This window comes from Ciconia boyciana, chromosome 22 (assembly GCF_034638445.1).
Source record: "Ciconia boyciana chromosome 22, ASM3463844v1, whole genome shotgun sequence".
Taxonomy (NCBI): domain Eukaryota; kingdom Metazoa; phylum Chordata; class Aves; order Ciconiiformes; family Ciconiidae; genus Ciconia; species Ciconia boyciana.
This window is the reverse complement of record NC_132955.1, coordinates 2899991-2917053: the sequence shown is the minus strand read 5'-3', so window position 1 is coordinate 2917053 and position 17063 is coordinate 2899991. Positions and strand designations below refer to the sequence as shown.

Here is a 17063-nt window from a genome sequence, read left to right as displayed (position 1 = left end):
GGGGACGGGGGACACGGACACACACAGCAGTTGGTGCCCGCGAGAGAGACCCCACCCCCTGCCGTGCGTCATCACCGCCTGTCGCGGGGAGATGACGTCAGGCGGAGCGCGGCGGGCAGCGGGGCCGGGATGCACCGGCGGGGGGTGGGCGCGGGCGCCATCGCCAAGAAGAAGCTCGCGGAGGTGAGGGGAGCCGGGGTCCCGCTGGGGAGGGGGACAGGCTCCGGGTGGGGGGGTGCCAGGCCCGTGGGCGGCGGGGCCGGCCCGTGGGAGGGGTGCCAGGGCCCGGTGGCCCCGGGAGAGGTTGCCAGCCCCCGGAGGGGTGCCGGACCCCACCGGTCTCGGGTGGGGAGCTGCCAAGCTCCGTCGGTGCCGTGTGAGGGGGGCCAGGCCCCTTCGGCCCTGTGGTGCCGGGCTCTGTGCGGGGCCATCCCTGTCCTCACAGCTGCCGGCGCTAGCCCTGCTCCAAGCCCAGGGTGTCCCGGGCTTCCTGGCAGCCTCCCCGCTTGCCCAGGGCAGCGGGCTGGGGGTCCTCCTGGGTCATCCATCTTTAAGGAGCATCTCCCTCACACGGTTTTGGTTTCTGGTTCATCTGTCCTTCAGCACTGTCTCCCATCATCCCGTTTTTCCTCCTGCAGGCGAAGTACAAGGAGCGAGGGACGGTCCTGGCCGAAGACCAGCTGGCCCAGGTGGGAGATCCACCCCTGCCCCAGCAGCGGGAATAACCGTAGTCATGGGCCCAGCCACAAACATGGGCTTCGTTTCCCCCTCTGCTTCGGTGTCCAGAGCATTATCCACGAGCAGCGTGGATAATGATGGCACCCATTAGGCTGCCTTTCCATCAGAGGGCTGTGATGTTTGCTACAGATCTCGCTCTGCCTCCCTTCTCAGTACCTCAGCAACATCTCATTCCTGTAGAGCTGTTTCTGCCCCATGTACATCAGAGAATAACTGCTGCCCCCCTTCTGAGCCTGTCTCCTGGTTCAGAACAGCCCTTTGCCTTGTCTTATCTCCACTGATACTGGTTTGTGTTCAGTGTTAAAAGTGTACAGGTGGAGAATTCTGATTCCATCAAGTGATTTTTATCTTGTTTCCTTCCTTTAAGACCACTGGGACCATCTGCACTGGGCAGGCAGCACGTCAGAGACCTGTTTCTTGAGGACTCTGCTTGCTTAGTGCCTGTTGGGTGCTGTGTTTACGGAAAAACTATACTAAATAAGTGTTAAGACAGAAACGCTTCTCTGCAATTCTCTTTCAGATGTCTAAGCAGCTGGACATGTTTAAGACCAACTTAGAAGAGTTTGCCAGCAAACACAAGCAAGAGATCCGTAAAAACCCCGAGTTCCGGGTCCAGTTCCAGGATATGTGTGCCACAATCGGAGTGGATCCTTTAGCATGTGAGGAACAGGCACGGGGGTTAATGCCTAAGGATTCATCTCACTGTTCTCATACTGGAAACAGCTCGTAGCGAAGCTGAAGTTTCCTTGAGGAAAGCTGATGCTGGTTTGATGCTTGGGGTTTGTGAATTGGTGTAATGTACCATTGGGTGTTTTTTACTTAAAGAGTGGGGGAAAATGGGTGGAGATAACCAAAATGGAGACTCTTCACGGGCAGATCTGAGAATCCTCACAGCAAGGTTTGTGAGCAGTCTGCTTCGCACCAGTAATTGCTAAGGAAGAATATTTTTGCCAACGATCCAATCGCTTTCCCCTTTCTCACTTCACAGCCGGTAAAGGATTCTGGTCAGAGATGCTGGGAGTTGGAGACTTTTACTATGAACTGGGTGTGCAGATCATTGAAGTTTGCCTGGCTCTGAAACATAGGAATGGAGGTGAGGATCCCACTGCTTCTGGTTTCTAGGAGATACAGCAAATAGGAGGATACCTTTTCCCTGTGGAAAATGAGTCGCATGGCTCAGTGTAGTGTTCTTTACTAGATTTCACATATTACTGAGATGGCAGTTCTGTCTTCATTGTCCCCAGAAAGCCTTGTTTTATTTCTACAACATGTTACAGCTACACCACTGGTAATCACCTGCCTTCATTGATTTCTACAGAAATCAACCAACTCTGCCTTGTTTAGTTAACAAAACTATAACTCACACTATCATGGGGAAGGAGCAGGGATCAATGACAATCTTGAAGGATTACGAAACTGATAAGTTACTGCTTTGAGCCTGGCAGTAAGATTGTCTCTAAAGGATCACAGCAATATCCAGAAGAGTTGGAATACCAGTGATAAGTGCCTAATGAAAAGACAGTAGATGTTCTTCACTCCAAAAGGGCAATCCGAGACCAGGAATGGGCTACAGCAAAGCCAGTTGAAACTTGAGTCCAATACATTTGTGGGAGAAGGCAACAGCTGACTGCTGCATGTTAGTTCTGGGAACAGAAGTGACTCAATGCTTATCTCACCCAAGGCTTGATACTGGGAACAATGAACAGCTGCTTGAAAAAGGGAAGGCAGGGGTGAGCCAGTGGCAAATGCACAAAGGACCCTTGACTGCTCTTGCTGGAGTAATTTTGTTGCTATGCAGTAATGCTTTCCTGTCCCCTTTTGTTGACTCTTAGGTCTGATAACACTGGAAGAACTTCATCAGCAAGTGCTGAAGGGAAGGGGGAAGTTTGCTCAGGATGTCAGCCAGTGAGTGTCTATGTTACCGGAAAGCGGAATCAAGTAGCATAAAAAAGGGGGTGACTGATCTCAGCAGCACTTGAAGGTGCTGCTGTTACTTGGACTCCAAATTTGACTTCTAGCAATGGAGCCACTTACATGTGATCTACAATTAATGATTTAACCATTTCAGAAAGCAGCAGTGTGCTTTCTCTGGGAGCCCTAAGGTATAAAGGACTGTTGCCTTGAGCTGAAGACAATTAGTCCCCTGCAAATCCAGTTCTCTTACTGCCACAGTCTGCTGAAGCGGCTGTGGTCTCCTGAGCTGTAAGGAAGGGGCTGATATGTGTCATTACAGAAGCAGATTTTAGGACACAACTCACCATGATCACTAATTGGGGCTGAATCTTAAAGGTTAGCACTTGCAGCTCAGGTGCTACAAGTGCATCTCTAATGCAAGTCTGCACTTCTGAAGGGGGGCACAGATACACAAACTAATTCTAAATTGCTTTATAAAATTTTTTTCAGCTGTTGATTACCTGACACTGCAGCAAGCTCCAAGGAGCTATTATTGCTCATAGTTCTGCACATCAAGTCTTCCTCATTTACAGAACATAGTGTGCAGTTTGAGAGAGGCTCTTGCTTTAAAGCCTTGCATTGACCTCTACTTCTCAGGGATGATCTCCTTCGTGCAATCAAGAAACTGAAGGTCTTGGGGAATGGCTTTGGGATTATCCCTGTTGGTGGAACATATCTGATCCAGTCTGTACCAGCTGAACTGAACATGGATCACACTGTCGTCTTGCAGCTGGCAGAGGTATTGAGCCAGGAGATTTTATAATACAACCACCTTGAAAGAACCTTATTGCTTCCATGACAAGGAACTGTGATTAGACCAGGCCTATAGGTAAAACTATCCACACTCCTCTAAACTACGGACTTACGTTGATGATAAGCACACAGTATTTTTCCTCTCATTTCAGAAAAAGGGCTATGTAACAGTCAGTGAGATCAGATCCAGTCTGAAGTGGGAGATGGAACGTGCAAAGCAAGTGCTGGTATGTATGAAGGTCTCTTGTGCACAGTGGAGTTCAGTGACAGCGTAGAGTGACTGCTCCCGCAGCCCTGCAGCAGACGCTTTGCTGGGGCTGTGTTATCGTGGCATGCACAGGGGATCCTAAGCTGGCTGGTGGACCAAAGGCAGAGTACACACTGTATAAACACAGACTGAGGAAAGCAGAGTCTCGGAAGCTGCAGATATTCCCGGGGCTTCACTAATCTCCATTAAAACTGGAATCTTGTTAGCTCAGGTCCTACATAAACATGCACGGTGGGCACGGCTGGATGTCTGAACTATATTTCTCCCGGTCAAGTTGAGTAACAATTATTGTAGCCCAAGTTCTACACCCTCCCTTACCCTAGAATAAATGTGGGGTCAGGCCTCTATTGTGAATGGCTTCTCAGCCATTTAGTTAAGTTTCACTCACAGTTTCCGCTCTCTTTGTATAGGAACACTTGCTGAAGGAAGGAATGGCCTGGCTGGATACGCAGGCAGCAGGAGAACCTCAGTACTGGCTGCCTGCTCTCTTTACAGAGCTGTACTCTCAGGAAATCACTCCAGAGGAAGCCAAGGAGGGAATACCTTGACTCCTACGTGTTCTGTGCCTGTATATAATTCTTCTTGTGAGGTTATTTGTATATCACCTGAAACACAGGGACAGCGGACTTGAAATAAAAGTTTTGTAAAAAGTGTCTAGCTTGAAAAGTTTAATAGGACTAATTCATACGTGCTTACCTCTGAATTTTATCCTCTGTTGTGGGTGGAAATGCCACTTGCCATTACAGACCACTAATTACCTTGTCACAGCAAGAGGAAAATTTTATCTAAGCTGCTATTGCAAGTGCAGTCTCGGAGGATGCAACTGTGACTCTAGCTAAAGAATCCTGGAGCCAGCAGTGACACTGAGAAACTGTTCTGTGGTCCTCTCTGCTCTGTGAAGGAGTCATTGTTCCACTAAGGAGTACCAGTCTAGATTCTGCCAAAACAAACTTTATTGCACAAAAAAAAAATCTTATGTACAATAGTATATAAACAAGGTATCTTAGAGTGACTCTTGTGCATATATTTTCAACTCAATTAGGTCTAAAAATCTGTTGCTAAAACATCTCTGCCTAGAGCAGTCATTTGAGGATTGTCACTTTGAAATGGAAACATTCAGAAATGGTAGGACAGACAACATTAGAGCTATAAAACTAATACTTCTCTTTTACAGCCACATGCTAGTTATGTGAATAGTGTCCACAATAAGGCATTTTCTTGTTTCGTCGTATCGGTGGATGGTAACGCCACATGCATCACAAACAGATTTCAGAACCAGCTCTGCCTTGGGAAGGCAGCAGAGTCACAGCTCTACCCACAATGCTACTGAATGGTGAAAAACAACGTGACATTTACAATGGGATTAAAGAGGCTGTAAAGTAGCACACAGCTCATGACTTCTCAGGAGACCCCTCTGCCTCCCTGAGACCTCATTTCAAGGTGAACACCGCTTTATTTATTCTCATCCGGTGTATGTGTTGAGTGAGTCCTATGTAAGTTCAGCTTTCCCTCGAGGGAAGACAGGGTTTAAGTCTAAATCAAGCCAATGACAGACCCAGGGGAGTTTGCTTGCTAAAGGGAAAAAAGGTTCCCAAGTTGTTAAATGGCACCTTAACAATTCCGAAATGTTTCCACCTTTCAGCTTTTCAGAGCTGCTTAAGCGGCAGCGTGCAGGCTTCTGAGTTCTGCAAGAGTTGATATAAATCACAGAGACTGAAAATAATTCAGTGACGCATGGGGCATTGCCTTTCTGTACAGCGCACGGCAGGGGTCTTTTGGCCCCTCTATTCTGCGCTTTTTTTAGAACAAAGATGACTGCGTTGGAAGTTCTCCCAGCACCACCAGGAGTCTGAAACAGGGCCGAGCTGGTGGGAAGGTGTTTAAGGAAACTGGGAGAGGGCCCAGGACAATGTGCAACTTTGTGCTTTGCTTTCTATCAAAGCTCCCGTAAAAATAATAATAATAATAATAAAAAAAAGTAGATTAAGCTCTTTTTCAACAAAACATTACACTGCTCCAATCAATCATCACCAGGCTCATTTACCTGGAGAAAGCGGGTATTTCACCTCCACCCAAGTTACACTGAACACGTCTTGATGTAATGTCGCTCGCAGCCAGCAGACACCTCTCCAAGAGGCCGGCCTTCGCTCACAGTAAAAAGCTGCTGTTTAAAACGTTCAAAGCACTGAAGTGTTAAACTTTACGACACTCGGCTAGCTTGCGCTCGGCCAAGTTTGGCAAAGGAATTTGTCAGTAACAAGGCGTACACCTCTGAAGAACTCCACCCAGAAACAGTGGCTTCCTTAGCTAGAATTGCCCCTTATTCTAGCGTTTCAATCTGATGGATCAAGGTAGCAGCAGGGAGTGAGGTGGCAGGAGGAAGAAGGGAGGAAAATAAAATATTACACTGAGTATAGAGAGGTGGAAAGCAAAGAGTACTTCAGTTAAGGAAACAAAACAGCTCCGTTCAGAGCAGCCAGAATAAAATATTTCTAGAATGCTAAATTCAAATCAACACCTTAAAAAAATAATACACAAACTAGACTTATTTTTAAGTGCTCCCCCCATCTCTGACCAATGATTTTCTCACCCTCCCTTCCCCAAAACACCAGGATGAACACACCTGCACTCGATTTATGGATTCTTGCAGTTTCCATTTTCATCCGCCCCTTTGCGCCTGAAGTCTCAGTGGACAAAGTCACCCAGGGCTTGAGTAAAGCTTTCAGAAAGGAGCCCAGATTCCACCACTGCTCTTTATCTTTGGTCTGTCTAGAACAGTGTCTAGAAGAAAGACATCAGGTAGATGGGCTCCACAGAGCAGAGAGGCTCCATCTCTCCCAACCCGCACAAAAAGGTTTCACCTGGGCACACGGTGCGTGGGCCCTGTCATACCCTGGACTCAAAGCGCTCCCACAGCTACAGCTCCACGTTCAGCATGGCCCCAGGGAAGGGCTCACTGTCTAGGAACAGAAAAGCTGTAAAGAGAATTTGCAGTCTAGATCTCATTCTTTAATCAAATGGAAAAAAAAAAAAAAAGAAAAAAAAACCAACCAGTGTAGGTGTTTCCAAAAAATAACCTGATGCCACATGCTCCAGCTTTCTAGCATAGTAAGTACCTTTAAAGAGTAGCCTGTCACAAGCTTGGCTTTGTCTAGCATGAAGTCTTCTCGTTCAGCATTATCCACCAGAGCAGTAAAAGGAGACAGAAGATATCCTGCAGTTTTCTCCGCTCTGGCATTGGTTTGGTTGTCGAGTCTGTCAGGGGTACTCTAGAGTGTGAAGACAGAACATCCCCACGGCTTGGCCTCTCCACTGTTAACGCAGCTCTAAGCTTTAGAGCAACCTTGAGTGTCTGTCTCTGTCTCGGAGGAGCTGCTCTCAGAGTCTATTTCTGTATTCTCCTGCTGGTGTTTCTCTTGCACCTTCTGCCGAATTCCTTGCAAACGCACTAATAGTGACTGATAGTCAAAGTGGCCTCGTTTTTCACCAAAAGGATCCTGGAAGAAAACCAGAGATAAGCCTATTAATGTAGACTGTTATCCTTCTGGCAAGAGGCAGAAAGAAAAAAGCTGCATAGTAACTGGGCAACAAATGGTCAAAGACTTAAGGGTTAAATCCCATCTTATGACGGAGAGGCCCCTAAACTTTCCATTGTCATGGCAGAGGTTGAAGACTGAAGATAATTTCTGTTTGGAGTCTCTTTTGGGAAACCTTACAAACCCAAGCAAACTTCAAAAACACGGGAAAGGCCAGGTGGACATGGCTTGGATTTCTACTAGCAGCTTTGAGGAAGTAAACTGTTTCATAGATTTGGTCTCAGGCCCACTCCAAGGAGGCACGGAAAACATTACAAATGAAAGCCCCTAAAATCCAGAGGCCAAAGACTTGACCACACTTTATATTAGTGCTAAAGACCCTTTCCAAATGAAAGCATCACTATTTTAAATCAAGGCCCACAGCTGAGATGTAGCCAAGTCAGAGGCAGAAAGTCTGTGGAGATTACTTAACATTTGCTGCTTTTATCGCCATCCCAGGTCGAAGCCACATTGCCAGAGCTGTATAAGGTGGTGGTGGAGTTTACACTGTCCTATCTGATGGGAATCTTTGGTACAAGCCAACATGTGGCCCCAGAGTTAACAAGACAGCACATCTGGCAAGCGCTCAACTGATACTGAGCCTGGAGCAACTTCATTTTAAATACAGGGTAATGAAGACTACAATGCCATCTCTCCAGCACGTTGTGTTCATGCTTCCTGCACTACTATTTACAAGTGAGCAGAAGACAGACCACAGCAGTCCCTGCCTCTGGGAACTGAGCACAACACAGTCCCAGGCCACAGTCCATAAACCCATGGAGAAAGCAACTGAGCCCTGGCTCCCTGAAGAAGGAACAAGAGCGGGCCACACCTGACGATCCTCTAATGTCACCAAACTTCACTACACAGCCTTCAGTTCAGTACTCTCTGCAGACACAGACCTTCCTTATGGGAATTTCTCACTCCAAACATCAACTCTGCTGCTTTGGGAGTGCTTTCAATTTATGAATTACACAGCCAGTGAAGGCACTGACAGGGAAAAAGGGCTCAGAGACACAAGATCATTAAATCAACCACCTCCATCTTTTCTTAGCAGTGGAATTTCTCAATGAGTCAGACAAGAGGTGGCTGATGAGGGAGGAAGACACATCTGTTCATATGCAAATAGCTTGGCAATCTATTCTTTAAAGTCTACTTTCCTGCAGAAACAAGCTCCTGTATTGAACCTGTCTAGATGTGTCTGCCGTATTGTCACTCTTCCCCCACCCCTTCCTCCTCCAGTAACTTTTGACTCAGTCAGCCACTTTCAATCTCATCTGACAGAACAAGGAGCATCAGAGAAAAGTTCCTATCTGCTGTAGGAGCACAGGAACCTCAGAAAAAGAGAAACTCTAGCAGTGACCCAACAGGAAAATACTGCAACAGAGTTCAGTTGCCACCAGCATTGGACAACTGGCATGTGCCCTCCCTGCTTAACACCAAATCCACATGAAAGCAAACTGTACTGGTTCCACTGCTGAAAGAAGTACCTGCTTGTCTGGAGAGTGGCTCAGGTCCAGCACTCTGAGAAGTCTAACAGCCTTGAAAACACCGTGCGCATACTCTGAACTCGGGGACGGTAGCGTTTTATCCACAGGAATGTCTCAGGTCTCAGTTTCGTGATTCAAAGTTGGAATATACAGTTCACAGAAAAGATCCAGATCCACCCCCTGTACGTCTACGTGCTGCACATTGTTGTTTGTCACTAACCACACACCCTTATCTAAGGCAGCATGTTATCAACAAGAAAATTGTCTGCCACCCACCTGCATTGTCTGTCCTTGGAGATAAAGTCTCTCTTTACACACCCCTTCATAGAAGTCGTAGTATTCCATGAAGGATTTCTCCATTACACCCCTGAATGCAACGAGAGAGCAGTCAACACAAAACGACGGCGTTACAATGGTCACGTCATCCAGGGTAACCCCATCCCACTGAACTCCAGTTCATGTAATCAGTGTGGATACGTGTACAGGGTGTCCCAGACAACTAACAGGGTTACAGCGAGGCAAGGACACAGAGCGAGACGAACCGCAGCATCACTGCAGCTGAAGAGATTCTGCACATGTTTCCACAACAGCTGTGCTCCCCTCCCTCCGAGATTTTTTTCTTCCCATAAGACAAGGCACATTTATACTCAAACACAAGTCAGAGGATGCAGCCATTGTGCACATTAGCACAGCCTTTGTCAATGCTCAGCTCCTGGGCTCCACACAGATGCAGCCACCCACTTCGGGGGAAACAAAACCACTCTTCGCTGGACCAGGGAGAGTTAAAGACTCACTCTTCCCTGGAGCAACTCTCAGGACTTCAGGAAGGGCAGCCAGAGAAGTTTATTCTGCTTCCCCACACCCACTTTCTTATGCTCCCTCCATGCCTCCTTTCCATACCGTAATGGCTCAGGACAGGGACACTTTCCTTCCAGCATGTCGCACACTGCTACCCGGATGGTCTCATGCCGAATGCATTCATTATAGTTCTTGCTGTCCCCGGGGTGCCTCTCCTGGAAATAGAATTTGGGCCAGTGAGTCCACACAACTGCAATGGCTCTTCATCTCTCCCTTCTGGGCCCGATGAATTTCACTGGTGCATGAATCCACTACAGTTTTGTCTGTTCTGTGTATGCTGAGCTAATTTATATGGCAAATGAAAAGCTGGCAAGATTTTACATGTCTCCAGAGCCTCGGACTCCCACAGCTTTGGAGACAGGTCAACTGATAAAGTTAGCACAGAAACCTGCCTCTCTCCAAGATGCTGGAGACCATGAAAACCTGAGCAGTTTGGTTCCTGCGTGACAATGTGTCCCAAGGAAGCCATTTCAGGAGTCGTGTAGCAGAGAAATGAAGAGCCATCTCATCTCCCCGGCAACTTCTCGAATGCCTCTTGTTCTTCTGTTACCTTACATATATGTGAGCTAAGCAGCCTCCAGTTCAGAGCTGGCTTGCAACTCCCCCTCAAGCTCTGACTAGAGGCAGAGCAAGCTGGAAAAGAGCCAAGCGACATAACCTACTTTTGTCCCCATTTCCAGAATGGGATTTGCCACCAGGAGCAAGGTGTGGAGGGAAGAGACAAATAGCTGCAGAACCAGAGATGATCCACCTCAAACTCTCACCTGCTCAAAGCCGGGTTCATTGTGATAGGGGTTCTCAGTCATCAGAGACTGGATGGAGATGAGGACTGAAGAGATACTCTGTGCTGGGCTCCATGCAGGCCCGGTCCAAGTGCTGAGGCATTAAAACAGAAAAGCATCAATTAACAATGCAGGACTGGCCCAGTGAGCCCCACCCCTCCAACTACCAAAGATCAGAAAGCTTGGGAAGCCACATCTATACCTTACTGAAATGGGACAGGAAAAGAAACAGCTGCTACAGACATAGAAAGCACTGGACACCAAGAAAGTTTTCAGGGTCACAGTTGTTTATTCTCTCAACCAAATGAGTACTTTAGCTTGAGCAAGACAAGAGAGGCTGGTAAACTTCATTCCACTGCTAACACACACAGGGCATCACACAAGAGTTGAGGAAAAGTAACATTTCCAAGCGTTTTACAGGGCACTTTAAAGCTATGGCTATCGTCTCGCACAGCAGCCTGGAGCAACACAAGCTACCAGCACTACCGTAAGTCAAAACCAACAACTCTTAAGAACTGAAATCTGATTTTCAAGACTCAAACAAGACCATCACTTGTGCAGTCCGTCATGCAGACACTCAGCACAAGGACTGCCATCACAAGCTAGTGCTAACTAACGGATACTCTGCTATAGGAATAAGGTGCCCATTTCATACACACAGGGTAGCAAAAACCTTTGCATAGAACAGCGTAAGCAGAAAAAGCTGTTCTGCTGCTTGCCCTTAATATCCTAGTTTCAGATACAGACCTGTCTCCCTGTGAGCTGAACAAAGATGTGCTGACCCACATATGCTCTTCCTAAATCCTTTCATTTGCAGCTCCCTCTGCGCTTCCCATTTCTACTAAGGCCGAGGCTCTTTGTTCGCTCTTCAATAATTTAGCTTCCATGCCAGGGCTACAATTGCACGAGCAACAAGACAGCTTGCGTGGGAGCTGCTGGGCATTCAGACCGCCGAGACAGGGACATGCCCTACACATCTGACTGCTTTGCAGGTGTTGGCATCCAGCTCACCGGATCAGGAAGACTCCTATGCCGAGGAAGGTGTTTCCCAGCACAATGCATCTCTCTACCAGCCCTGAGGCCAGTATCTATCAGCTGACGGGTATCAGCTACTTGGACCAACTTTGGTGTAAGTGGCACATGCACAGCACTGCTGAAACCATCCCAGCAAAGGCAGTCTTATAGCCACATCAGCGCTCAGACTCCTGTCGGTTGACCAAATCCCAACAGCAATTCAAGCCGTCGCTGCCCCTTCCTCACCTGGCTGCCGTTACTATCTCTCTGCAGCAGAAGGAACTACGTACTAACACCCCAGCTGCACCAGTCCAGAGTCTCAGCTAAAGCTTTTCTTTACTGGCGACTGAAACTGTCACAGCTGGGGTTGGGAATATCACACCACAGCCAGGGTTCCTCTGGCAGAGCCGTAAGAGCCATTCAATCAACCAGGACCTTCACACGTTTAAAAATCAAGCAGGTGAATAACAAGCATTTGCAGCAGCAGAGCCTGTTTGAACAGGCAGCATGGGAGCAGCGCTTGTAAATCATTACACCCACTGCTCAGCCCCACATACTATGTGTAGGTGGAAGCCCAGAGCAGTCAAATGGCTCTCAAGGAAGTTCTTAGTGGCTTTTAATTTTATTTATTTATTTTTAAACCCACACAGAGAGAGGAAATTAAAACCACAAAAACCTACATTCAAACAACGTTAAGGATCAAGCTGCAAAGCGCAAAAGCGGAAGAAACACAGTGCTCGGGCCGAGGCTTTGCAAAGGGAAGCAGGAGAAAAGCGGCAGCATCCACTGAACTTCGTGCTTCCCCTGCTCCGTTCTCAGGTGCTTTTAAATACAAGTTAGACTCTTATTTCAGTAGAGGAATTTGTGCTGCTTTACGACTCTGATTCTGTACATGACTTCACAGAAGCATAAAGGTGCATCCAAGCACGTGTCTGGGGCAAGATCAGGGCACAACGCGCTGAGAAGGATGCGTGAGGCAGAATACAGCCTGCAGCCACCTCCTGATTTCCCATCAAAACAGCCAAAGTCTCCTCTTACCCTAGAATACTCAGGCAGACTTTCCCATTGCGGTAGAAGTTGGGGTTAAACCTCACTGTGTTATTTCCCGTTGTCATCAGTTTGACCCTTGGTGGGTGGATGGGATAATCTGGAGGACAGCGAAACAGGAACAAGAAGAAACCCCCTTCATAAGGCGTGTCAAATGGGCCTGTGATCAATGCATGAATCTGGAAAACAAAAGCCCGTCTTGCGCACCACTTCAAAATTGTGCAGCACCGTCAAATCCTCAACAAAGCCAACCGAAGGCAAGAAATCTCCACCCAGGCAGCAGCACGGAGGCAGCATCTTCCACAAGCACACGCCATGTGCAGGCCATACTTAACCCTCCCTCCTTCCCTCGTTAGCCAGAGCCACTGCTGCGCACTTCTCTCCCCTCTGCCACGCTCAATGTGCAAAGCAGGTTTCCAACGCAAGGTTTGGCCAGAGTCCACCACAGCTGCCTCCCATACATCTCTATACAGTCCAAACCAGACTGAATCACAGTTCAGCTGGTAAGCTCTGCTTAAAAAAAAATAGAAAGATTTCAAATATGAAAAAAATCTAATTTTAGAAATAAAAAAATTCAGAATTTCTGCCAAAACTAGAGCATTCCTCAATTTTATGGTCTCGTGCTGATTTGGTCTTATTAAAACCAATCACTCAATTTCCTCTGCCAGGATCCAAAATTAAGACCCTATTCTCTCCATGCTAATTACCCTCAAAGATCCCAGTTGTATCCCAGGAAATCTACTCCCTTTGGGCTGTTAGGGAAACTTACTCCCCAAGTGATCCAAGCAGTCTCCTTTAACAATCCTCTTACCTCCCCAGGATTTCAGTGAAAAGCCCCGAGGCCGGCGTTCTACAAACCCGCGTTTCCGTTGAAGGGCATTTTGGCACTTTCAGCTACCGACGCTGAGGGAAGCCACAGCTGCAGCTAAGTGCCCCAGGTAGGAGTTGGCTGTGCAGAGACACTCCCTTTGTGCTACCTCTAAAAACCCAGGGGCCCTAAGTCAGGCAGGTTGACTGATGTGGGGGACGCCACATTTGTCAGGGGGGTGGGAGAAGTGTGCAGCAGAGGAAAAAAACCAAAGCAACCTCACACGCATGCACGCACGACTCTCAGGAACCAGCCCAGCCAGACCAGCTGATACTGGCTGGAGAAAGGGCAGCACCAGCCAAGAAACACAGTGGATCAAGAACACCGTTTGAGCAACTTCTGCCTCCCAGCTCACTGCATTCTCTCTGACATAATCGGAAATTCCCAGTCCTGGAGAGCCAGGAGGGGAAGAATCGGGGCAGAAGAGGCAGTAGCCATGCCAGTGTCTCTAGAGAGTAGGTCTGCTGGAGGCGATGCGGTGGGAGCGGCTGCGTGGGTCAGACCTGCATGCGACCCTGGTACCTGTGAGAACCCGGCGGGCAGCTCCACAGCGGGACAGGGCTTGGGTGCAGGGATGCATCTCTTTACCAGCTCACAACAATTAAACATCTCCAAGTTCCACAGGCGGATTATAGATACTCCAGCACTGCTTGTGGCTAATGGACGTTTCTCATTTCCAGCCTCTCTGAGAAGCCCCCCATGGCCAACAGCTTTCCATGGAGCTCTCTCTTCTTTGAGCTGCTCTATTGATTGTTTTCAAGCATCAGTAGGACTAAACAAGCTGGATCAGCACACCCCACGGGTTCACAGGGCCACTAAAGCAGAGCTGGCTTTATCTGCGGAAGCTCCTCAGATCCCTGTGATGGTATCTCTCCACAGAGCCAGCTTCCTTGAAAGCCTCCTCCCATTTTAAATGCAGCCCATCTCAGTGTCACCAAGAAAACTGGAGCCTCATTATGCTCTTGCAAGACTCACCCTGACTTCTCTCAAAACATTAAGGGAATACTCCATTTGGGCAGATCCTTAAAGCAGCCATCAACAGCAACATACAGAGAAGCAGAAAGTTGAACCAGCTCCAAGTCTTCTCTTACCTTGGTCATGTCGTGGGGATCAGGCACAACAAACATTCCCGGGGGCGGTTCCTTGTAAATGGACATGATATCCCTGAATAAAGGAAACAGGAATTAGTCAAGATCTCCCTTGACGTTCATCAGCCCTTGAGGCACGGAACGTTCTAGATGACAAATCTCTGCACAGATACAAAGGGACAGACTTTTAAGATGGAAATTTGCAACTTGCAAAGAGCTAGACATTTTTCTTTTGCCTCTGACTGCTTTCTGGCTGAGCTCTTTCACCTTATCCCCAAAAATAGCTGAGGCATTTCAAGAGCACAAGCAGCATTCAGTGAATCAATACACGAGGCATCAGACCAAGGCATCAGACCTGGACTACCTGCTGCCTCGTATTTTACCACAGATCAGCTCCACTGCATACAACTTCAACCATAAACTTCCCCTACAGTAGTGGTTTAAAAGTTCTCTTAGGTGAATTTTGTTATTTAAAGGATGATATTCCCTCCCCATGTTTTCCTTCTTCACACTCAGACTATTTACAGGACCCCTTTCGTGTACCCCGTCATTTGTTTTCCCCAAATATACCGTGACTCAACCACCTCTGAAAACCGTTACCGCTCTGACAAATTTGGGTTTAATCAGACAGCCGGTTCAAGAGTAGTTCGGATGCACATACACACTCGACTTGATCGCAATGGCCTTGTTTCCTTAGCAATGGGGACTAAATGAACTGAAAAGTAATAAATCACCTACAACTCCCTGCAGTTTACAGAGAGACTGAATGGCATCCATTACTTTTCATCGCCAAAAAACCTCCCTCCCCTAATCGGAGCTGCACCCAGCTCCAGGACAAGCTCGCACTCAACTTTCCCATCTGGGAAGCAACCGGAGTTCAGTGAGGTTCCAGGGTGAGAACAAGTGCGAGGGCAACAGGTGAGCCTCGCCTTCCTGCCTACCGTTACGAAGTCAGTGCTTTTGGCGTTTGGATTGGAAAGTGCCCAAATATCTGGTGCCATCTTTGGAATACATTACACAAGCTCTAGAACAAGGATGAGAAGGATGAGCAAGAGCCTGGCAGGCAGTGATACTTGCTCTGAAGGAAGAGGAAGAAGTTGTTGAAACAGTGCCAGCATGTCGAACAATACAAGACCATATTGCTCGTTATACCAAAGGCTATCGACACGCCAGGTTTAACCAGATGATCCTCTAAAGAGTCAGAGCAGCCAAACGGGTGGGCACCAGCAGGAAGGAGGATCACTACGGGCAGGTTCAGGATAAATATCTTAACTCGACCGTCGATGGGGACTGAGAAGCCTGCTCCCCTCCCCATTTAACAGCACGTCCGAGGAGCAGCCAGCGATCCCGAGGGCAGGATTAGAGCCACGCACCAAGGAGCTCCGCTGCCAAACGCCCCAGCAACAGCAGACGGAGAAAGAGACCCCGGATGGTGGCACAGGGGTCCACGGCTCCAGGGCAGGCGAGGTGTGACAGACTCCATCCTCGCCCAAGCACCTGGCCAAGGAGAGTCCCGGGGCACGGTGGGGACCGGGGTCTGTCCCCAGGAAAGCCCCAGGACACAGGGAGGGACCGGGACTTGTCCCCAGGCCGGAACCCAGGTCTCCGGGACCGCTGGCGAGGGGATGGTAAGGCCCAGGGGACAGCTACCGCCCCGAGGGTACCAGGGACGAGCCAAGCGCCTCTGCCGCGTTACGAGCCTCGGCTCCGTGCCCGCTTTCCGCCCGGGCAGCCCCCGCAAGAGACGCCGGGGCAGGGGGCGGGGGTTCCCCGGCCCACAGCCGGCTAGGCCCGGGGGAGCCCCGCGAGGCCGGCAGAGGCGAGGACCGGAGCCACCCCCCAGGGCCGCTACGGGAGCCGGCACCCGGCAGCACCGCTCAGCCACCGGGCCCGGGGCGGGGAGGCTCCGCCGCTGACGGGCGGCGCGGCTCTCTCACCGTTTGATCCGCAGGAGGCAGGCCGGGCTGGGCCGCTCGCTGTCCCAGTCGCCGCTCACCGTGGGGTCCCAGAAGGCGGAGTGCGTGAGGAGCGCGGCCCCCGCGGCCGCCGCCGCCGCCGCGATGGGGGCCCCGCCGCTCCCCGGGGCGACGCCGGCGCCCGGCGTCGCAGCGCCGAAGCCCGCCGCCGCCCACAGCTCAGCGGGGATGAAGACGCCGGGGCTCCCCGCGCCGCCGCCCGGGCCGGCCGAGGCACCGCCGCTGCCCGCCGCCGCCGCCGCCAGCACCGCGGCCGGGGCCGCCTCCTCGGCGGCCGGACTCTCCGCCATTCCGCGCCCGGCCTGGGGGAACGCCGCTTCCGGGACTCCGCACCAGAGAGTCCGCCGGCCAGAGCGGCCCCCGCCCCTCGCCTCCACCACTGATCGCCGGCCAGAGCGGCGCCTCCCCCGCTCCCCCCTCCCGCTACCGGCGCAAGCTCCCCCCAGCCACCATAGAGTCTCCCCCCCCTCCCCCCCGGTGCCAGAGCGCCTCTTCCACAGAGACGCCTCATTGTAGGCTAGAGTGTAACGCTGCGAGCAGCGCGCCCCCTGCTGTGGCGGGGGTCTCCGGGTCTGGAGGCTGCAGAAATCGTAGCTTGGGGCTTTTTGGGTGGAAAAAAGCTCTGTTGGGAAGCGGCTGCTGCAGCAGACTCG

The 17063-nt window shown here is 49.9% G+C and overlaps 2 protein-coding genes across 3 annotated transcripts; one reads left to right on the top strand and one right to left on the bottom strand.

Moving 5' to 3' along the window:
* The first annotated feature begins 79 nt into the window (after positions 1-79).
* On the top strand, positions 80-4365 carry SNF8 (SNF8 subunit of ESCRT-II). The gene is made up of 8 exons (XM_072886112.1): positions 80-183; positions 639-689; positions 1259-1397; positions 1727-1831; positions 2571-2643; positions 3289-3430; positions 3597-3671; positions 4123-4365. Exons 1-8 carry the CDS (start codon positions 130-132, stop codon positions 4258-4260), a joined length of 777 nt encoding a protein of 258 aa, XP_072742213.1. The 5' UTR covers positions 80-129; the 3' UTR covers positions 4261-4365.
* Positions 4366-4637: 272 nt separating this feature from the next.
* Positions 4638-16773, bottom strand: UBE2Z (ubiquitin conjugating enzyme E2 Z). 2 transcript variants are annotated; one of them, XR_012046125.1, is made up of 8 exons: positions 16372-16773; positions 14438-14510; positions 12470-12657; positions 10400-10511; positions 9678-9790; positions 9054-9144; positions 6829-7209; positions 4638-6687 (listed from the first exon to the last, which is right to left on the bottom strand). XR_012046125.1 is itself a non-coding variant. In XM_072886106.1 (7 exons), exons 1-7 carry the CDS (start codon positions 16698-16700, stop codon positions 7039-7041), a joined length of 1077 nt encoding a protein of 358 aa, XP_072742207.1. In that variant the 5' UTR covers positions 16701-16773; the 3' UTR covers positions 4638-7038. The 2 variants fall into 2 exon arrangements, 1 of the variants encoding a protein (XP_072742207.1); XM_072886106.1 differs by having other exon boundaries at positions 4638-7209.
* Positions 16774-17063: the final 290 nt, after the last annotated feature.

Bases quoted from the DNA above. Each gene is read 5' to 3' on its own strand.
- SNF8 (XM_072886112.1), top strand. From the start codon at position 130: ATGCACCGGCGGGGGGTGGGCGCGGGCGCCATCGCCAAGAAGAAGCTC. The intron at 184-638 runs GTGAGGGGAGCC...TTCCTCCTGCAG, and splicing joins CCAAGAAGAAGCTCGCGGAG to GCGAAGTACAAGGAGCGAGG. The intron at 690-1,258 runs GTGGGAGATCCA...ATTCTCTTTCAG, and splicing joins CCGAAGACCAGCTGGCCCAG to ATGTCTAAGCAGCTGGACAT.
- UBE2Z (XM_072886106.1), bottom strand. From the start codon at position 16,700: ATGGCGGAGAGTCCGGCCGCCGAGGAGGCGGCCCCGGCCGCGGTGCTG. The intron at 10,512-12,469 runs GTAAGAGGAGAC...TTAATGCCTCAG, and splicing joins GTCTGCCTGAGTATTCTAGG to CACTTGGACCGGGCCTGCAT. The intron at 7,210-9,053 runs GTGGGTGGCAGA...GTTTTCTTCCAG, and splicing joins TCCAAGGACAGACAATGCAG to GATCCTTTTGGTGAAAAACG.